At 43.0% G+C, this 21,526-nt stretch overlaps 7 protein-coding genes across 9 annotated transcripts; 5 read left to right on the top strand and 2 right to left on the bottom strand.

Annotated features, from left to right (window-relative positions):
- Positions 1-31: 31 nt before the first annotated feature.
- LOC111599002 (tetratricopeptide repeat protein 19 homolog, mitochondrial) lies at positions 32-1,662 on the bottom strand. Of its 2 annotated transcripts, XM_023314512.2 has the most exons (3): positions 686-1,662; positions 443-590; positions 32-380 (listed from the first exon to the last, which is right to left on the bottom strand). In XM_023314512.2, the coding sequence occupies exons 1-3, from the start codon at positions 1,390-1,392 to the stop codon at positions 129-131; spliced, it is 1,107 nt and encodes a 368-aa protein (XP_023170280.1). In that variant the 5' UTR covers positions 1,393-1,662; the 3' UTR covers positions 32-128. The 2 variants fall into 2 exon arrangements, with proteins under 2 accessions (XP_023170280.1, XP_023170281.1); XM_023314513.2 differs by lacking the exon at positions 32-380 and having other exon boundaries at positions 509-590; positions 677-1,662.
- Positions 1,663-1,872: 210 nt separating this feature from the next.
- Positions 1,873-5,225, top strand: LOC111598987 (apoptotic chromatin condensation inducer in the nucleus). 2 transcript variants are annotated; one of them, XM_023314489.2, is made up of 6 exons: positions 2,713-2,788; positions 2,865-3,624; positions 3,689-3,899; positions 3,956-4,217; positions 4,279-4,391; positions 4,457-5,225. In XM_023314489.2, the coding sequence occupies exons 2-6, from the start codon at positions 2,882-2,884 to the stop codon at positions 4,643-4,645; spliced, it is 1,518 nt and encodes a 505-aa protein (XP_023170257.2). In that variant the 5' UTR covers positions 2,713-2,788; positions 2,865-2,881; the 3' UTR covers positions 4,646-5,225. The 2 variants fall into 2 exon arrangements, with proteins under 2 accessions (XP_023170256.2, XP_023170257.2); XM_023314488.2 differs by having other exon boundaries at positions 1,873-3,624.
- A 428-nt stretch (positions 5,226-5,653) lies between these two features.
- LOC111598970 (calcium load-activated calcium channel) lies at positions 5,654-6,527 on the top strand. The gene is made up of 3 exons (XM_023314464.2): positions 5,654-5,797; positions 5,873-5,950; positions 6,017-6,527. The coding sequence occupies exons 1-3, from the start codon at positions 5,737-5,739 to the stop codon at positions 6,427-6,429; spliced, it is 552 nt and encodes a 183-aa protein (XP_023170232.1). The 5' UTR covers positions 5,654-5,736; the 3' UTR covers positions 6,430-6,527.
- On the bottom strand, positions 6,434-8,413 carry LOC111598968 (FAD-dependent oxidoreductase domain-containing protein 1). The gene is made up of 2 exons (XM_023314462.2): positions 7,722-8,413; positions 6,434-7,658 (listed from the first exon to the last, which is right to left on the bottom strand). The coding sequence occupies exons 1-2, from the start codon at positions 8,106-8,108 to the stop codon at positions 6,510-6,512; spliced, it is 1,536 nt and encodes a 511-aa protein (XP_023170230.2). The 5' UTR covers positions 8,109-8,413; the 3' UTR covers positions 6,434-6,509.
- A 55-nt stretch (positions 8,414-8,468) lies between these two features.
- LOC111598969 (probable 26S proteasome non-ATPase regulatory subunit 3) lies at positions 8,469-10,257 on the top strand. Its single transcript, XM_023314463.2, has 2 exons — positions 8,469-8,745; positions 8,823-10,257. Exons 1-2 carry the CDS (start codon positions 8,579-8,581, stop codon positions 10,141-10,143), a joined length of 1,488 nt encoding a protein of 495 aa, XP_023170231.1. The 5' UTR covers positions 8,469-8,578; the 3' UTR covers positions 10,144-10,257.
- Positions 10,258-10,450: 193 nt separating this feature from the next.
- LOC111598936 (bromodomain-containing protein 4) lies at positions 10,451-14,411 on the top strand. Its single transcript, XM_030224656.1, has 4 exons — positions 10,451-12,057; positions 12,157-12,615; positions 12,973-13,115; positions 13,227-14,411. The coding sequence occupies exons 1-4, from the start codon at positions 11,374-11,376 to the stop codon at positions 14,365-14,367; spliced, it is 2,427 nt and encodes an 808-aa protein (XP_030080516.1). The 5' UTR covers positions 10,451-11,373; the 3' UTR covers positions 14,368-14,411.
- A 2,509-nt stretch (positions 14,412-16,920) lies between these two features.
- On the top strand, positions 16,921-21,526 carry LOC111598935 (protein phosphatase PHLPP-like protein). The gene is made up of 4 exons (XM_023314412.2): positions 16,921-17,841; positions 17,905-18,058; positions 18,168-19,591; positions 20,432-21,526. The coding sequence occupies exons 1-4, from the start codon at positions 17,569-17,571 to the stop codon at positions 21,485-21,487; spliced, it is 2,907 nt and encodes a 968-aa protein (XP_023170180.2). The 5' UTR covers positions 16,921-17,568; the 3' UTR covers positions 21,488-21,526.

Here is a 21,526-nt window from a genome sequence, read left to right as displayed (position 1 = left end):
GTAACTGAACTTTTAGAGTAGGAATATATTTGCGATATTTTGCCTTTAGATTTAATCTTATAAATTCCACGAACTAGTTGTATTTTATACACAAAGGTAAAAATTGTATTAATTTAGTTAGAAACTGCTTAGACCTTTGTGGTTGATTTAATTTCATTCAGACAATACTCGGCTTGTTCGATAGCATCTGCATTTGAGTTTCTCTGACCTATATTCCAGGCAAGCTTGCAAAGCTTTTCAGCTTCACTAAGCAGACCTTCGCGTAGATAAACTAAGCCCAAATTAGCCTGTATGACGCCTTCCTGGGCGGAATCCTTCAACTCCTTCGCTATCTGCAGTGCGCGTAAAAGTGTTTCCTTGGCTTCAGCATACTTTTCTAGCTATTAAACACAATATTTCTTAATAAAAATATGTTTTGTAAGATATTCAAAATCGAACTTACATTTACGTAGGCTACGCTAATGTTATTTAGAATAGTGACCGAGGCATCGTTCAGGGTTCCGTACACGTCAATGAGAATATCCAGAGCCTCTTTGAATAGATTCTTGGCCTCCTCATATTTGCCTTGCTTCATCAGAAGCTGTCCAAACCTGCGTAATCGTAATCAAATGTATTGTTAGTCGAATCTTACTCAGTTGAATAATTCATTTGGATTTCAAAAGAAGCATGGAACAACCTTCAATACCAGTTCTTAGTCAAACCATATAGCTCCAGTACATCACTGTTCTCTGGCAATTCCTTTACCAGTTTGGCCAGTCTTTGCAGCGTCCATGTGAAACCCTGGAAGCTCTTCACTAGATCACCCTGCAGCTGTGACATGTGCGCAATTTTGGCACTGATGTGCAATATCTTGACATTATCTTCTGTATAACCCTCGGCCATGAGACGCTTCATTACATCTACAAAAAGGGCTTCTGCTTTTTTGAACTGTTCTCGTTCCATCGCGAGATTGGCCATTACGTCGTATACATAGGTAATTCCGTTTGCCGACTGAATATCTTGTGCCATGCGAAGTGCAAGATGTAACATCTGCTCTGCCTTGTCGTACTGCTGTTTCTGTATACATATTATGGAACGTTTTATGGTATTCACTAGCTTTGTTTCGGGCGTCTCTTCCTCTTTGTCACCACCGCCAAACAAATTGAAGCTAAAAGCGGCCGTAAATACCAGACCGGGGTGAGTATATGTGGAGTTTCGTTCGGATTGCTTCTGATGTCGTTGCTTCTGCTGCTGATGGTGGTTGTAAACAGAACATAATGTTCGTGATCGTTGCACCATGGATTTGCAACTGCTATGCGCTTTGATTGTATAGTCATTTGGATTGGCAACCATGGAGCGCATGAAGTGCATGCGGAACAGCACTTGTGATAGTTTACCAAAATACTTCACCATCTTTTTGTAATACAATGCATTCTATAATTAACTTATAATTTATACAGCCAATCCGTTTACTCGGTCGGTCGGTTGGCTGTTCAGCCCAATTACGAAATATACGGCAAAACAGTGTTGTAAAGAACGGGCTGTTACTGTTTCATTAGTATATAACGAATTAAAAAAATAATAATAGAACCAAACAAACTAACATTTTACATTAATTTTCGGATCTTCATTTAAATTATATTATTTTAATGTTTTAAAATATGACACATCTGCTCAATTAATTATAATTTGACCAGTATGTCTGAGCCTGAATTAAAATTTTTACAAAACCAAATTATGTGTATGTATTTAGACAATACTGAAACTATCAAAACTCTATTAATTTAATCCTGTTACCTAGTAACAGTTATAACCTTATAATTCATATAGCTTAATCTACCGCACATTAAAATTATCGATAGCAAGAATATGCGATAGTTTAGAAGCATAGATTGCTACTGAAAACGCAACCCTACCTATTGATGGCGGATTGACGCTTTTCGCTGGCAACAAAAAATTTTCTTTTACAAGTAATCAAAAACGTTGCACGCCGCAAATTAAGAAGAGAATTGTGCGTGCGATTAAATCGCGTACTACCGACGTCTAAAAATAAGTGCAATTGCATTTTATTTCAGTGTTTTGTCATCAGTGGCATTAGTGTACGGCACGAGCAGTATTTTTTTTAGTTGCAGCTATGAGACGTCGTAGCGAGCGAAAAAAATCTACTTCGCCTGCACCTTTGCCGGCACGTCGCAGTCGCCGATCACGTAAAATATCGGAAAATGAAAAAAACGAAGATGAGACGCTTGTGGAAAAAATAGAAGAAACAAAAGCGCCACCAATTATTGAAGAAATCAATGAGGAGCGCGGAGAACAGCGAGCGTCAAGCGAAGAACGTGCCGTCGTATCGCCAGTGCGCAAAAGCCGCACCACACGCACGACACCTAAAAAGCGCCAAAGCGCTAGCAGTCAGCGCGAAAAAAGTAGCGAGCGTAAGGTGGAAACCATACCTGAGGAAGTAGAAAATGGCTCTGATGCGGTGGTAGTAGCGCAGGCGGAGACGGAGGCGGAGGCGAGTTCCACCAAAAATAATTCCGATATCGATAACAAAGTATCGGTCGAAAGGGAAACAGCCAACAAACCCGATGAACCGCAAGCCGAACAGGAACTGCAGAAGAAGGAAGAGGAAACAAAACCCGAAACAGATACAACGGATACCATAAAAAAGCCGAACAAACTGGTAGATGACGAAGAGAAGTCGCAGGAGAAGTGCGTGAAGGAACACAGTGATGATGAAGCTGACGCTAAGGGAGCGCAGGAAACGGGAAAGGATAAGGAGAGCAGAAGTGAGCCTATCGTGGAGGAAGAGGTAAAAGTTGCGTCTTCTTTAAGCTTAACAGCAAGTAAGGATGAAGTACATCTAAAAACCACAAGCGATGTATTAGACATTCAAACAGAGGACATGGAAGAGAGGAATACCGATAGACCAGACCAAGCGGATCAGCCCAAAGTGGATGACAACCAAACGCCGGTCAAAATTGATGAGCAGAGGGAGAATCACACTGAAAGCGGCGAGCAATCAGTAGAAAAGCTAACTAACAAGGAGCATACAAACAGCGATAAACTGGAAAATATAACACAGCAGCGGTCCATACGCAAACGCAAATGGCTGAGCAAAAAAGTGGCCGAACGCGCGCCGCCTGTGTTGGCCATATCAACCGATTCACTCAAGAACATTATAGCAGACGTGGTGAATCCAGTGCCACTCAGTGATGTGCAATTGGAGTCATCGTCAGAAGAAGAGGGCCTTGTTACCAGCGATCATGACACAGACGAACGTTCGTTAACCCCAGAACTGCGTGTCACAAAAGACCGGGATGATGGCAATGCGACTGATGAGGAACATCAACAGAAACAGAAATCGCAACCAAAATCGAATCATGAGAAGGAAGCGGTGCCAACGGTACCAGCTTTAAGTAAAACAGCCATCGAGCCCGCCGTCTCTAAAGCAAGTGCTGTTGCCCGCTCACCCAGTCCGGCACGCAATCGTGCCAGCCACGTGCTCTTCATTACCAATTTGGTGCGTCCGTTTACGGTGCTGCAGCTGAAGGGTCTGTTGGCGCGCACGGGTAAGATCATCGACGAGGATGGCTTCTGGATCGATCGCATCAAGTCGAAGTGTTATGTTGCATATGCCACAGAGGAGTACGTCCCTTAACTTAATTTCATAAACCTATCAACATGCTAACTTACGTTATTCTATTTTCAGCGAAGCTATTGAAACACGTCATGCTTTACATGGTGTACGTTGGCCAGTCTCAAATCCCAAGTGCTTGAATGTCGATTTTGGAAGCCGTACAGACATGGATCGTGCTATACAATCGACAAAGAACGAAGCACCCAAATATCAACAGGACAATACTAGAGATAATCAACACGCGGGCAACACTTGGGCACGTTTGGATGCAAGCGATAAAAAGGTATGGTTGGCGCGAGGAATCTTTATTGAAACATTAGTAAATCCACTTTTTAACAGCCAGCACGTCCAGTGCGCGAATGGGATGTCGGTAAAAAGGAGCCGAATGAGCGCGATAAATCGAGCAATGACAGACGCCGCAGCAGCAAGGAGCGAGTGGAGTCCAGATTACGTGAATCGGATCGTGGTAAAGGGGCTGATGATTTGGAGCGCGCTGGACAGGATCGAAAACGGTCACGAGAGCGCGAACGTGGTGGACGCGAACGGGAACGCGAACGCAGTGAACAACGTGTACATGGACGTAGCAGGAGCGGATCACCAGGTAAGCAGTAGCTTAGCATTAAACCGATTAATATATGGTAATAATTAAGATCTAAACACAGCGTTAAAATCAAGAAAGAAGGAGAATGAACCACCCATCAGACTATTAGATGATTTATTTCGCAAAACGAAGGGAACGCCTTGCATATATTGGCTGCCCCTGACACCGGAAGCTGTAAGTGAATGTAAATAGAAACGGTTCAATTTATATCCCTTATTCCGTTTTAATTTGCATAACAGATTGCCGAAAAGGAGGCGTTCCGTCAGAAGCGTATTGAGGAGCACAAACAGCGTATTAAGGAACGTGAGGAGCGCCTCAAGGAACGTGAACGTGAAAAGGACCGCGATCGTCAGCGAGATAATCGCCGCAATCGTTCAAACGAGCGTAGGCGCTCGCGCAGTCGCGATCGGGAGCGGCGGCGTTACTAGACAGTAACTAAATGAACAAGCGAAATAAAACAAATGAAGTAAACTCGACAACAAAAATTTTAAAGCAACAAATAACAAAAAAAAAGATGAAAAAATAGCAAACATATACAGCAACGTTCGTTTCAAGTGCTTTCTCCTGGAAGTTCGAACCATTTTATTTCTGAGTTGAAAATATTCAATTTGAAGTCAAAATAAGCTTCAAGTTGAATATTCCCCCAATAACTCAACGAAGAAACTTAATGAGATTTACAATTTCTTTCTTTTTCCTCCCCCATTTCTATTTGCTGTTCTATATATACCTACATATATATATATATACATAACTTGATTTGATTTCTTTCCCAAATGTAGCTTTTTACAGTGCAACAGCAACAACTACTACAACAACAATTACACCAAGCAGATCAACAGGCGACAGTCAGTCAATAGAACGGCGACAATCGCGGTACTCTTGGATATGTCTCTGCCTCGAAGTCCTAAAACTGTAGCCGCAAGTGTTTAATTTCGCCTCTTATACATAAATAATTATATATATACATATATACTTAAACAGCAAAATGCAAATTAATTAACTGAATTATTGTAACTAATTGAAATTTTTAAACAACTTAAATATAACTAAATCACAGAAGGCAAGCTTGTGACAATGCCAAAAATTTAACATCTCTTTATTCTGACACAATGTATACTGCACACATAGTAATGATATCGTTGAATAGGAATCTAAATTTGAATCTAAAAAATATATATTATTTTTCCTACTTTAAATAGTTGTCTTTAAAATTGTAGTGAAGGTTTCCTAAACACTTCTCAACAATTCATTTTTAATATAAGTATTCAACTTTGAACAGTCTGTAAAATAAGAAATAAGCAAAGGCATTAAACGTTAACCAAATTAGTTTTATTATTCAAAAACAAATAATGTATTTGAACATTTAAAAATACGCTTCCAAAGTACTCGATCCCTATAAGTAAAAATATATCGATACCCTGTAAAGCTGTATTTCGATTAAAATCAAGTCGGTCAAAGGAATACTTGTAATCGCTATCGAATTAATTCATTAAAATTTTTCATTGAAAGAAACGAAAAAATGTGGTCTGATACCTTTCTGATTGTATTTATATCAATATGCACGGCATTTTTGGGTGAAGGTATGTATTAATAAGAAATAACAATATGTAAATGCAGTTATTAAAAGAAATCAATATACACGTATTCATTTATAGGACTTACATGGGTGCTGGTCTACCGCACTGAGAAGTACCAGCGGCTAAAGACAGAAGTGGATAAACAGAGCAAGAAGTGTACGTAGATTAGCTGTGCAGTTTCGGTTAAAGTTGTAAGCTAATTGTCACGTGATTTACATTTAGTGGAGCGGAGAAAGGAGACACATGGCGATTCTTTGGATAAATCCGTAAAAAAGAAACTCGAACGTTACGAAGAGAAATTAAAGAATAACAATCGCGACTTATCGCTGGTGAAGATGAAGTCTATGTTTGCTACTGGATTTGCATTCACCGCCTTGTTGAGTATGTTCAACAGTATATTCGATGGACGTGTTGTGGCCCAATTGCCTTTCACACCTATCTCTTGGATACAGGGCTTGAGCCATCGCAATTTGTCGGGTGATGATTACACCGACTGTTCGTTCATCTTCCTCTATATACTTTGCACCATGTCCATTCGGCAAAACATTCAAAAACTCTTGGGCTTTGCACCGTCGCGGGCTGCTAGTAAACAAGGTGGCGGCCTCTTTGGCCCGGCACCAGGTCAATTTAAATAGGTATTCTTTTATTGATTTTTTTCCTAGCTAAATTTCGGATTGGATTTTTGTTAAAAAGGCCACATACAATAAATTACATTTTAATTTAAAGCATTAAACTCATACATGGGCTTATCAACAATTAGTCGGTCAAAGCCCAACCGCGACAAATCCAAAGTGCGAAACTGTCCGTCCATAATAAGCTCTGAAATGGCTCTACCCAGCGCCGGCGTCTGCTGTATACCCTGCCCACTGAAGCCACTGGCAATATAAAGATTATGATAGTATGGATGCGGTCCTAAGATGCCATTATCGTCGTACACGTTGTAATCGTAAAGGCCGGCCATGCAACTGACTAAATCAGCGGTTGCAAAAGCGGGTATACGGTCGGCCAACATTGGGCGCATCTTCTCATTGAAGTATGATGTGCTCACATCTAAATTATCGCCACTCACTTCCTCATCCGGAAAAGCGTTGTGCCCGCATACGTAGTCGCCGCCCAAGCCCAGTCGACGAATATATGTGCCTGTCGTTGAGTCCACAACCATGGGCATTGCCATTCCAGGGATATTTTGATCCTGTGTGTTTATTTTATACATATAACGCTTGCGCGCCTCTATGGGCAAGGGCAAGTGCAGCACTCCCTCGCCATGCCCAATATGTGCTAGACGTGCCACAGCTTTACTATTTACGCCCGCTGCGATGACGCATAGAGCAAACTTAATGCTGCGCTGTGCGCCACCTGGCTGCTGGATGATCACCTTGTCCAGACTTTGGTAACCACTTCTTTCAGCGCCTGTAACAATGATATCGCCCTGATTTTCAAACTCAAAGTCGATAGCTTCGCCATGCACAAAATGCGCACCATAGCCATGGGCAGCCCGTTTATAATTGGCTAAGAGCGCCCAGGGATCAAACCACCCTTCACGTTCCTGCCCGATGCAGCCGAGTGCAATGCCTTTAGTGTTTAACCACGGAAATCTGGAGGCCAAACGATCCACTGTGAGCAACTCATTCCGTGCGCCCAGCTCGTTTTGCAGATGTGATGTTTGCTTCATCATCTCCGCGTCCTCCTCGCTGGCAAGCACTAGCTGTCCATATGGCACATACTTAATTGGTATATTTGTGCCAAAGTTTTCAGGCGCTTCACGTAGAAAGTCAGCACCAAACAAAGACATTTGTATTGTTTCAGGCAGTGAGAAATGATGGGACAGGCCATTGATGGACACACGTGTTGCGGATTTCTCATGCTGAAATCATAGCGAAACTGAAATGCTTTCTTTATTTATTTGTATTAAAATTTCCACACACACCTTGATATCCTTTTCTACTACAACTACGTTGAGACCATTGCGTGCCTTTTGTTTTAGCCAATAGGCAATGGAGCTGCCTATTCCTCCACCTCCTATAATCAGCACATCGCAATGTGTCGGGAATTCCTCGATACTTCCCTTGTCGCCGCCGAACTTGAATTTATTATTTGTAGCTATAGACTGGGTCTTGGACTCATTCTCATACTTATCCTCTTTTGGAACAAAGAACTCTTTTATCTTTCGCATATCGTTTCCAAGTAGACGAAATGTTCGACGTAGGGGATGTTGATCGTTTTGCTCGTTACCGCCGGGCGGATTCGAGCCAGTGGAGTGTGCACGTAATAAAGGCACTTGAATCTTACGTATAACATGTCTGCAACGTAACATCTTTCAGACCAATATGTGGTACTTAAGGGTTTAGTTTATTTTAATTCATTAAATATTGATTGTTAGGCTATCTCATAACGTTCAATGGAAAACAGCTGATGAAAATGGCTCGTTGCTCTGTTAACCTTAACATTAGCCTAAAATGTTAACAGTCGTTCAAAAAACAACTTGTTCAGTTGCAATATAAATAAGTGTACGCCAAAAATTGCTTGCGAATTTAAATGCATTGGTAGAAATACATGCAAACCTAGCTTTTCTTAAAATAATTTTATTTCAAAATCAAAATTTACAAAAAATTTTATGGCACCCACAATCAGTATCGATAATTGTGGCGTCAGAGTAACTAAGTGTCAAAACTATCGGCCACCACTAGTGTCTGGCATTACTTGGCAATTTTGTATGCCGAGTTTAGAAAAAATATTAATATTAAAACAAACAGTAACTATACGCAAATTGCAAGTGCTTTCAAAATGACAACCGCGGCTGTTGATACTGTCTCACAAGACATCGACATGGAGGTGGATGCCACAGCTGAAACATTGGCAGATGAAAAGAAGAATCAAGATCTTGCTGCTGTGCAAGAACTTCGCGAACAAATACGCCAAATCGAAAAGTCGGTGGCCTCTAAGGAATCACGGTAAGTGGACAATTGAAGCAGTAATATTTGAGCTTGCAGCAATCAAAAATGTTATGTTAAAAAAAAAACCAATTTAGTTTCATCCTGCGCGTGCTGCGCAATTTGCCCAATACACGACGGAAATTAAACGGCGTCGTGTTTCGGAACCTGGCCCAGAGCATTTATCCCATTGGCGCTGACCGTGAGGGAGCCTTGGCACTTACGCCAGCACTCGAAAAAGATGCAGCAGAGTTGCCCGATGTGCCCAAAAAGCTGGTGGCAACAAAGGCACCTATTGCTGAGGTGGATGCGTACTACTACCTACTGTTGTTGGTAAAATTGATAGATGCTGGAGATTTGAAGCGTGCTGGGATTTGTTCGGATGCGTTAATGTCTAAAATATCGATACAAAATCGGCGCACATTAGATTTGATTGGCGCTAAGTCATATTTCTACTATTCACGCGTGGCGGAACTGAACAATGGATTGGAGGGAATTCGATCGTTTTTGCATGCCCGTCTTCGTACTGCGACGCTGCGCAACGACTTCGAAGGACAGGCTGTTCTGCTTAATTGCCTGCTGCGTAACTACTTGCATTACGCGTTGTACGACCAAGCGGACAAACTAGTCAAGAAGTCGGTGTATCCCGAATCGGCCAGCAATAATGAGTGGGCACGTTTCCTCTACTATTTGGGTCGTATCAAGGCCGCCAAGCTTGAGTATAGTGATGCCCACAAGCATCTGGTGCAGGCGCTTCGTAAATCACCACAACATGCCGCAATTGGATTCCGCCAGACCGTGCAGAAACTGATCATTGTTGTGGAACTGTTGCTGGGCAACATACCCGAGCGCGTGGTGTTTCGGCAGGCAGGTTTGCGCCAATCTTTGGGACCGTACTTCTCGCTCACGCAGGCTGTGCGGCTGGGTAATCTGAAGCGCTTCGGGGATGTGGTCTCACAGTTTGGTCCTAAATTTCAGTCGGATCATACATTCACGTTAATCATACGGCTGCGCCATAATGTTATAAAGACGGCCATTCGCTCGATTGGACTCTCCTATTCTCGCATCTCGCCGAAAGATATAGCCAAGCGTTTGATGCTTGACTCTGCAGAGGATGCCGAGTTTATTGTATCCAAGGCTATACGTGATGGTGTTATTGAAGCCACCTTAGATCCGGCACAGAATTATATGCGCAGCAAGGAGAGTACCGACATATATAGCACACGCGAGCCTCAGTTGGCTTTCCATGAACGTATTTCGTTTTGCTTGAATCTACACAATCAGAGCGTTAAGGCTATGCGTTATCCGCCCAAATCTTATGGTAAAGACTTGGAGAGTGCCGAGGAGCGACGTGAGCGGGAGCAACAGGATTTGGAGTTGGCAAAAGAGATGGCCGAAGATGATGAAGATGGTTTCTAAACGCTAATTGTGCACTTATTTCCATAAATACTTACATTAATTTTTCATAGATGTGTGAACGATTATCATAATAAAATTAATTTCCGAAATTTGTAATCCAAGATTTCGAATTTGTTGGCCACTATTTAAAAATTATGCGGGGCTTTCCCTTAAGTATAAATTCTTCGTTTCTTTTGTTTACTGAGAATATCATCGCAATATCGAATTTAGTGAGTCGTTAAGTAAGCGATGAAAGCGTTGTTATTCTATTGTAACACAAAATGTTTAGTACATAAAATTAATTAAATATTTACTTATTGCAATTATTTATACCTTTATTTATTCTTTGAACAATTTTTATAAAACTAATTTAGTAAGTATATTTAAGTAAAACTATTCACAATAGTTAGTAGCGGCTTTGCACTATCGATAATAACGCACGCTGCAAAGGTGAAACCTATCGAGCATTCTGAAGCATCGATACATGTTTGCAATATCAACAACCCTATCTAGTTGCATTATTCTTGGAGCAGAAAGCAGAAAATTTTTGTGAAAACACCACGCAGCGAAAAATGTAAAGTGCGCAAATGTGAAAAGTAACAAAAAAAGAAGAAGCAAACTATGAACTTGCAATTTGTGTTCAGATAGTTAATAAGGAGTGCATGTGCGCGTTTATTGTTGAAAAACTACATGCAAGTAACCAGCAGCCACAGCATTCTGTGGCAGCGACTCGTCGTCCAGTAGCAGCGAGTAAATTGTGGAGTCTCTCTGGCCACATTGGTGCACTAGCGCCCGCAAATGTATGCGACAAACTAGTAGTGGGCAGCAGCAGCAGTCGTTGTCGTCTTTGTGAAGCATCAAACGCAAAAAAGCAAAGGAAATAAATAAACGCCAAAACAACAGAGTGAGAAAAAAAACGTGCGTAAAAGTTAATTAGCGGCCGCCAAGCAACGAGCAAACGCAGAAGCGAGTTGAGGAGCAACAGCAGCAGCTGCTGCTCTATACAAATCGACAATCGACATTATTGTTGTTGTTATTGTTGTTGCTGTTGTTGTTGTGGTTTTTGCACCCACCACACGTAACTAGAGCAGCAGCCACTATACACATACTCACACAGCCACACTAAAACACACTTACACATACAGACTAACACACACAGACACAATTACACACACACACACACACCCCTACGTATAAACACTCCAGGCTAGACTTCGTAGTAGATGCGTGCGTGCCACAACAAAATTGGAAATGATTTGTCCAAAAGACGTCCTACAGTGGTTTAAGACTCTGGAGAGCTATAATCGCATTGATACCATGTGTTCATTGTTCGAGGCATGCTTGCCGTTCGAGTTGCGGTTTCTGGGCACTTTTTTGGAGGAGCTCGGTCGAAGGGATTCACCGGAATTGCGGGGCATGGAACTGCGTGCCAATAATCCACAGGATCTGGCTGCCGATATGCACAATTGCCAGAAGGGCGAGCCAACAGATAAAAAGATCCGCCGCAAGATGGCGCTATATTTAGCGCTAATACGTGCCTGCAATCGTAATTGTGTGACAGAAATATTTCGCACCCTCGAATGTTGGGGCGAACGCGATTTTGCCAGCATTAACGATCAGGATACGTTCCTGGAGCTGTTGCTGGTTTATACAATGGCTGCCAAACATCCTGTCTTCTCATACCACCAGAACACAAAATGCGGCGAGATTCTGGCCAAGATTAAGGAAATCAAACGTATGGCGGAAGAAACGGCGCAAATCATAAACCAACAGCAGCAACAGCCACAGCCACAGCCGTCGCATCCACAGCATTTGCTGCATCAGCAGCAAACGCCACAGCCACAGCAGCCGCCACCGCCTTTCCATCATCCAGTGGTGCCAATGATGCAACCCCAGCAACCAGCGCCTATACTGTATCCACAGCCTTGGACCAAGGTAACAAATCAATTGCCCATAATGGTATAGTTCATCAAAAGAGATTTCATTTCATATATTTTCTATATGTACTTAATATTTTTCCGTGATACCTTGCAGATTATGCCCGGCACAGAAGTGGACGGCATGCAACATTTGATGCAATCCAACATCACCATTCCAACGGACTCAAATGCCATAGCTGCAGCGGCGGCGGCGGCAAGCGGTTGGTCCATGCGTAACACAGTGCCCTGCGCAGTGTACACAGTGCCGCCGCCACAGCCACAGAGCCTGGATCATCAGGTGCCGCCACAAGCCAGCTCTCCCATGTTAAGCAGCCAGCAGTCATCGCCATCGACCAGTCGCACCACCAGTCCACAGCGTGAGCGTGGCAGCAGTGCTCCACTGCTGCAGCAGCAGCAGCCACAACAACAGATGCGCAGCTTGCCGCTGCGCTTGCCGAACAGCGTCAAGCATTCGCGTCGGCCCTCTGTGGAGACAACGCCACCGCCAACGTCCACATCCGTTGGCAGCGTAGACGCTAATTTGACGTCACAGCATGCCAAGCATTTTGACGAGGTGGGTTTATGAATCATCAAATCAACAGAGTCACAAACAATGGAGAAATATGTATTCTTGATCAGCGCTGACTGCGCCTCAGAATTCTTGTTGCCAGCTGTTTGCTGTTCAGAATTGATATAGAGGTTTGATATGAAGTTTGCCAATCTCTCAATTCAATCTGCTTATCTAAGGACAGATAATTAGAAACTTGATATAATCTGACGTTCATAACGCGCTTTTGATTTGGAATATATTTTTCTGTTGAATTAAAGCCTTTCTGTATAGATAAGAGAACGGTTATATATACCAAATCATTAAGCCAAACATATAATCAAAATAATACTTAATAATATATTTGTGTACATATGGTTGCAGGGCATCAGCGAAGGCGGCGGCAACCCGGTAGGCGCCAGCTTATCTAGTATTATACGCAACGCAAGTTATCCACGTGTGTCGCATCAGCGTATCAATGCGAATGCATATATGCCCCCTCACCAGCAGCAGCAGCAGCAGCAGCAGCAGCAGCAGCAGCAGCAACAACAACAACAGCAGCAGCAACAGTCGCCGGTAAGTCAAGATCCACAGCAGCAGCAGGCGCAGCAGCAGCAACAGCATTATCAGATGAACAGCTTTATCAAGGCGAACTCACTGGTCCACTCGATGCATAATATGCACATAAATGATGATGGCAGTGGCTCGACGCGAATGAATTCGAGCAAAAGTGCGGCAACTACAAGCAGCGAATCGGGCTGCTCGAATGGCTCTTGCGGCGAGACAACGCCACCGGAAACGCCTACGCCCACGATGGCCAATCATACAGTGGGCATCGGTTATCAGCAAAAGCATCATCTTAGCAATAAGCAGCAGTCTAGCCTACAGCATCGTCTCAATGGCCGCAATGGTGTGGAGAAGAGCTATCAGCAAATCTATGCGCCGAGCAATCCCAGCGAGCAGCAGCAGCAGCAGCAACAGCAGCAGCAGCAGCAGCCGCTGCTCATGAGTCCCTCTGCTGTTAATACGCCACCAACACCAGTGCTGCTGCAGCCACAGCAACAGTCGCAGCAACAGCAGCAGCAACAGCAACCACAGCCACCGCCAGCAGCGACAGCGTATAATGCGCCAACATATCCATATCATGCGGCAAGCGGACGTGGGCCGCAGCCAGCATTGATAAAGCCGCATCATCCGCCGCCGCCGCCACTCGCGCTGCACAATTCCATACGCGTTCATTACCAGCCTAACGGTGACATCATCTTTCCGGGCTATCATCATGGTTTGACGTATCCTGTGCCCGTTACAGCACCGCCAGCTGGTGCACCCACAGCTGTAACGGCGGCGCAATTGGTCCGCAATACGGCGGCCGTTGTCAGCACGAATTCAGTGACAGTGCAAACGCAAACGCCCGCCACACAGCAGCAGCAGCAGCAGCAGCAGCAAATATTAGCTGCAACAGTTGCGCCCACGCCGTATGCGACGTTAGGTGTTTGCCCCATAACTGGAGCGAACAGCGCTGTGGCACAGAAGATCATCTCCTGCTACAATTGCGGCTCACAGACGCACAGCGGTCGCGACTGCCAGGAGGCGTCCATGGAGGATGTGACGCGCAGTGCCAACTACAAGCTGGACTTCAGTACGTCGAACAATGCCAGCGGCAGCATCGATGGCGGCAACCCAGCCGAACACAAGGATGTCGGCAGCATCTTGAAGAATGTGGCAGCGACAACGCCAACGGCAACTGCAGCAGCAGCATTGACCAGCATGGGCAAATAAACCATGTATAATACAAACACACAGATAAATATATATATTTATAAATATATATATCATTAAAACATATATATAATTAATATACCTACTGTAATTCTTAACTACTTACAATTGAACATTTATAACGTTTGTAAAAGTGCGGAAATCAAATTTCACGCCTTTAGCCACGTCTCTTAGTTGTTTAAGACATTTTTGCAAATTGCGTTAGCCAGAACAAGTCGCCTAAACTAAACAGAAAAAATAACAAAAAGCAAAAAAAAAATATTATAAACAATTAACAACCTTGCACACCACAGGGAAATTATGCAGATAGTAACTGTAGTTATATACATACATATATATATAGATATATATAAAAGATTATTATTAATATTGTATAATTGCGCGAACTATACGAATATTTCTACCATTTAAGTTGTACGCAAAACAAATAGGAGAAAAAAATAACAATACAATGACGAGCAATAGACAACAAACAATTTACATTACTCTAAAATCAATGAAAACACAAAAACAAAAAAAAAAACATAAATTAGTTAAAGCAGCTGTTAAACGTAGTAATTATCGAAAATATAATTGAATAGATATTTGCCTGGGCAAAGAGTAGTAGGAGAAGGAAGGAAGGACTTCACGCTCTGTGTGTGTTCGTTTGTGACATAAGAAATATCCATTTGTAATTGCGAAAAATAACTATATAATTTGTAAGCGCAAAAACAGAAATAAGAATTAATAAGCAGCAAGATAAAAGAGAGAAAAAGCGTGTAAAACAAAATGTAGCATTACAATAAAATGTTAGCGAATACCCTATAAAATGTGTATAAACAGAATGAGCGTAGTGCGGCACATACACACACACACACATAGACACACACACACATGCATACATACAAACATACTCCCACTCGCGCACGCATACACACACACACTTGAGAGAGTGTGTGTGTGTGTGTGTCAGCGAGCGAGTTAATGTGCTTAGTTAACGTTTACTATTAATCTAATTATAACTAAATTTATTCATACTAGTAATTATTTATTTTATTTGCTGCTCCTTTGTTTAAACAGATTTCAGCATTGGTTTTTACATTGTATTATATAGATTATATATATATATATATGACTATATACCTATACACACACACCCTACATCTTATTGAATATGGCGTATATTATGTATAAAACGCGTTACTTTATTTTATATATATATTTTTTTTTATAAATATATTTAACCTCTGACTTGACCATAAGTAAAATAACATATATATATGTCTTTATATATGGTATATGGCCAAGTTGAGATTTCTGTAATGGCTAAGATCACGCCCACAATTAGAACATAATTGCCTGCGTTTTTTTCTTGTTTTGGTTACGTTATGTAAAAACGTTGTTACCTTTTTTATGGAAGCAAAAGAAAAAACTTACAAAGACGAAATTAAGAAAAAGCTAAAAAAAAAAAAACAAAAACAAATCAAGCAACAGCAAAAAAAAACACAATATTGAAATGAAATGAAATACATTATTAAAAGAGTTTCTGCTAATGCGTAAGTGCATGACAAACGATTATTATATTTCAGTGAAAAATAAAAAAAAAAACAAATTGTTTCTTAAATTCGTGTAAAAAACACAAAGCTACAAAACAAATGTATTTTTCTTTTCGCCTCCATCCTAGCGCCCATTCGCAGTCGACTATAAAATACCTTGAATATGCAGATAGATACTATGCTATATATCTATAGACCATTCTCCCATTCATTGTTATAAAATTGTGTGTCAATTCCAAGCGTTAATATACGTGCTCTCTGGGTATACGAACACATAGATATCTATATGTATGTATATGTGTGTGTGGATACTTTGGGGCAAACAGTGCATGGTGAGTATGGATCTTGAGGGCTCCTCTCTCTCTGTCTAAGCATAAACTAAACTCCATTTAGAGTGTACGTTCAAAATACATACTTGTCGAACTAAGCAGGCGTCCACTCTTAAAGTACAGTGTGTGTTGCCTAAAATGACTAGCTATATTAAATACATATTAAATGCTTTCCATAATTTAATTTAATTTAATATGCATATAAATATTTTTTTTTTAATTATTTGTTTTTCAATTTCTTAGTAAAATATTCTATAAAAATTAATTGCAGTATTTAATATTTTCTATAATTTAATGTAATTTAATAAGCATATACAAATTTTTTAAATTATTTTTTTATTTATTTCTTAGTAAAATATTCTATAAAAATTAAATACATTTTAAATACTTTTTATAATTAAATTTAATTTAATATGCATATAAATATTTTTTTTTAATTATTTTTTTTTTATTTATTTCTTAGTAAAATATTCTATAAAAATTAAATACATTTTAAATACTTTCTATAATTAAATTTAATTTAATATGCATATAAATATTTTTTTTAATTATTTTTTTTTTATTTATTTCTTAGTAAAATATTCTATAAAAATTGTATTTTTTTAAATACTTTCAAATCAAGTTTTCCTGCTTTCTGGCCATTTCAAAACTGTTTATAACATAATATATATATGTATATATATGTATATATATCGCTTATATTAGCTTAGACTAAGCTATCAGTTCACTCTAGTTCACTCTAGCGCGCGTTCACTGTACCTATGGATACAAGAAATAATTGTTGCGCCAGAGCTCTCGTATGGCACAAGCCCAGTCCAAAATGTTGCTTAGACATATCATCGTATTGCAACGAGCCCATGGCAAGCACACATATGAGGATGGAGCGGCAGCAGCTGGGCCTGACAGATGCGAGGGGGTAGCAACCGTGGCGTTCTCTCAAGCGTTACAGTTTTGGCTTGTCGTAACGGCAAGTAGTCTTCAGTTGTGCATAGACCTGGATCCGGTGTAGATTGTTGTGCCACAAGCAGCAGCGCCCAGACCAAGATAGCCAAGTTAACAGCTGAATATAGCAGTGGGTCCAAAGTCTATTGCTAAATTCAGAATCCCGTTCTGGAGCAATTAGTTTCCAATTATTTCATGGTGATATTTTGGAATATTTGCGGCGTTAGTCAGATTCGTATTTGGGGCCGCTTCGACTGGGCTTTTTGGTGTTTGCTCATGCATGCAGTGTGGTAAGTTGTTGCCATTCGGACCTCAACTCCGCCCACGTCGTCGAGACTAAGCGGAAAAACTAAAGGAAAACTCAAAACCGAAAGCCTAAAACGAAACTGAAAACAATGCTTAAGGCCGTAAAGAAAACGACTGAGGTAAACAAATCGAAATTAAAAGTTACGGCTAGCAATGACTGCGAGAACAACAACAACAACAACAACAACAAGAACAACAAGAGCACCAACAACGACAACAACAACGCCTCTGAACTGGCCATAAAACACGGCTCCGTCACTGGCCAGAAGCCGGAGCCCGTTCCAAATGAGAGTCCCCCACTGAAGAAGCTGAGTCTGAAGGGCAACCAGCTGTGCGGCAGCATTTTAATAGGCAATTACAATGTAAGTCTCGGAGGCGCATAGCTCTCATAAGGCAGAACTTTACCTTAGCTTATCTAACGGCAGTACCTGACCCAATTGGAGGTGTGCGAAAACGAAATGGAAGTCTTGGATCTGAGCACCTTGGCACAGTTGGAGACACTGAAGTGCAGTCGCAACAAGCTGATTGAGCTCATCATCAATGGCACCAATCTGCAGACGCTTATAGCGGATCATAACTGTACGTATTGCAGAGATCAAACTTTTGCCTTTGTTCTCTGATCTCTTTAACTGCATTAAGCCCTTCAGCTCATGTCCATATTTATTAATTGCTTCCCTGTGCCCCAAAGGTCTGCAGAGCATCTCCATAGCGAAGTCGGTGCCACAGAAGCTGCTGCAGCTGGACGTCTCGCACAACTACCTGAGCACGCTGCCCCCATGGATTGGCGGCTGTGTGGCCTTGGACACGCTCAGTGCAACGCACAATCATCTGAGCCACATCAAGGAGCTGCTCAGGAACTATCGCATCAGCTGCCTGCGCTCGCTGAATCTCGCCTACAATGGCTTGCAGCAGCTGGACTATTTGCCCGAGGCCTTCTGCAGCGTGCGGCAGTTGCAGCTGCAAAGCAACGAGCTGCAGCGGCTGCCCGACAACTTCTTTGCCGTAACCCACGCGCAGCTGAGCTCGCTGAACGTCTCTTGCAACCGCTTGGCCCAGCTGCCGCGCTACGAGCAGAACAACAACGCGGCACTGGAGCAGCTCTGTCTGACGGGCAACCAGCTGAACGATAGCATTTTCGAGCCGCTGTTGCACGCGGGCCGGCTGAAGGTGCTGCGGCTGGCACACAACCGGCTTGGCGTGCTGCCGGCAGAGTGCGTGCGCAACTGGCCGGAGCTGGAGGTATTGGTGCTCTCGGGCAACATGCTGCAACAGCTGCCGGATCAGGTGTCCAGCCTGAGTCAGCTCAAGGTGCTGCGCTGCTGCAACAACCTGCTGCTCAGCACGCCGCAGCTGTCGAAGCTGAGCAAGCTGAAGATACTGGACCTGGCGCACAATCACTTGGATCGCATCAATCTGCTGTCCCTGGTGCCGTCGCGCAATCTCAAGTACTTGGATTTGTCGGGCAACCTGCAGCTGCAGGTGGATGAGCAGCAGCTGAAGGTCTGCCAGACGCAGAGTCAACGGGTCTGGAGCTTAGTCGACGTCTCGGGCAACAATCGCGCCGCTTTGCCCACCAGCACACGACGCCTGCCCATGGAGTATAACAAGGGGCCTGTGCACAAAGCCAAGTCGCTGCCCTGGTCCTTGGGCTTTGCCGAAACGCCTGGCGACTTGCGCAAGCTCCTCGTCACGCAGCTGCGCGCGAGCCAGTTCAACGGCAGCGAAGAGGCGCTCTTTGGCATGTTCGAATCTCAGACCGATGCCCGCCAGGCACAGCAGATGGCTCAGCTGGTGCCTGGACTGCTAAAGCAGGAGCAATCACTGAAGGAGTCGCCGCTCAACGACTACATGAAGTACACGCTGCTGACGGCGCAACGGCAATGCGGCGGCTGTCTGCGCAGCGCCACGCTCCTGCACCTGCTGCGCCAGCCCTCGAAGGTGCGCGCACTCAAGTCCAAGCGTTACGTCTTGCGCCTGGCCCACCTGGGACACTTTGATGCGTACCTAGTGAGGCGCACAACCCACCTGCGGCTCACAGAGTCGCAAGCTGACTGCGATGGCCATAAACGCAGCCAGACTCTAAACACGCTGCCCGATCCAGACCTGCTCGAGGTGAGTTCTAGCTACAAGTTCAAATAGTCACATGCATAGCAATGATGGCATATGGTATATTTATTCTTAGAGACATAGATATTTGACAGAAATGTAGACAGATATATTGTGAGATATATAGACAGATATTTGGACAGAAATGTGGACAGATATGTGGACAGATATATGAACATATAAGGACAGACATATAGATATATGGATAGATATGAGGACAGATATATGGACATATATGGACAGATATGTGGACAGATATATGGATATATATGGACAGATATGCGGACAGATATGCGGACAGATATATGGACATATATGGACAGATATGTGGACAGATATATGGACATGTGTAGACATATATTGGCAGATATGTGGACAGATATATGGACATATGTGGACATATATGGACAGATATGTGGACAGATATGTTGACAGATATATGGACATATATGAACAGATATGTGGAAAGATATATTGAGAGATATATAGACAGATATTTGGACAGATATATGGTTATATATGGACAGATATATGGACATATATATGGGCAGATATATGGGTAGATTGATAGACAGCAAGAGAAACACACATAGAATAATAATATTGCATATATATAGAAACATATAGAATACATATAAAATAGATAAAGAATGCATGTAAACAGATATGTAGAGAGAAAGGTAGACAGACAGGCTGACATATAGAAGACATATAAAATATATGTAAACGTGATACAGAATATCTATGGAAGACTACTTCATATATGCATATAATTGCTTCTTAAAAGATTTACACTTCAGTAAATAATATACACTTCCTGTTCATTAAAATGCCAATCTAATGCAGATAACGCTGAGCAACGATGATGAGTACTTGGTGCTGGGCAATGATCAGTTGTGGACCGTCATGGATATTGGGCGTGCAGCCCGGGAGATACGGAAGGAGGAGAATGCCTTGTTGGCCGCCAAGCGACTGCTGGAAATAGCTCAGAGCTTTGGTGCGACTGCAAATCTTAGCGTGATTGTAGTGCGCTTCAGTCATCTGAGCACCGATGTGGATCATCTGATACGTGAGCTGAAGCAGAGCGTGCGTAAGAAACCAGCGCTGGTGTCGCCGCAGCCGTCGGCCAACTTGGCCGTGAGCAAGCGCACCTGTTGTGATCGGAGCAATGCCTGTCGGCATCGCACCTTGGAGCAGGAGCTGCTGGCTGGACGTTCCTCGCCCAGCGGCCAAAGCAATCCGGACTTGTTGAGCAAGGATGCACCTGTGGCCAAGGATGAGTTTATATTGGCGCATGCGCGCGTGCTGCAGGAGGAACAGCAGCTGGAGATGCTAGACGAAACGGAGTCAGTTCTATCCGAAGAGCAGTTCAAGTGCTGGGAATACATGCTGGAGCAAAACACACAGCTGCTGTTCGACAAGGAACTGAACACCATCTCGAAGTCGTTCTCCAAGCAGCGGCTGCCCACAGCTAAGCTGACAGCGGGCGATAGCAACGATCTGAAGTCGAATCTCATCCGCAACGTGACCAACAAATTTATCTCGAGTAGCACGCCCCAGTTGACACAACCGCATGCCCCTTTGAGCGCCTATCAGCACATGAAGCAGCTACCCACCGAATACTTTGGCAGCATGCGCTCCTTCCAGCAGTCGCCCAACTATGGCTACAATCTCTTCGATGGCAAGTCACGGGATGCCTATGCCAAGCTGGGCGGCGGACCACATGCCGCCTACTTTGGTTCGCTGCAGCGACGTATGCCTTGCAATTTGGAATATGATTTCCCAGTTACGCAGGAGAGAGATCACAATATTTTAGATGAGGAGGAGCTGGACGAGGATGGCTATACGGAGCATGAGAGTCGCATGCGCAAGTACTGGGGTGTGGCAACGACAGAGCTATAGGAGCAGGACGACCAAATAAATCTCCATACCTATACTACA

The sequence above is a fragment of the Drosophila hydei genome, unplaced genomic scaffold (assembly GCF_003285905.1).
Source record: "Drosophila hydei strain 15085-1641.00,03,60 unplaced genomic scaffold, DhydRS2 tig00008116-arrow-pilon, whole genome shotgun sequence".
In the NCBI taxonomy this organism is placed as follows: domain Eukaryota; kingdom Metazoa; phylum Arthropoda; class Insecta; order Diptera; family Drosophilidae; genus Drosophila; species Drosophila hydei.
This window is presented reverse-complemented; position numbering and strand designations above follow the sequence as displayed.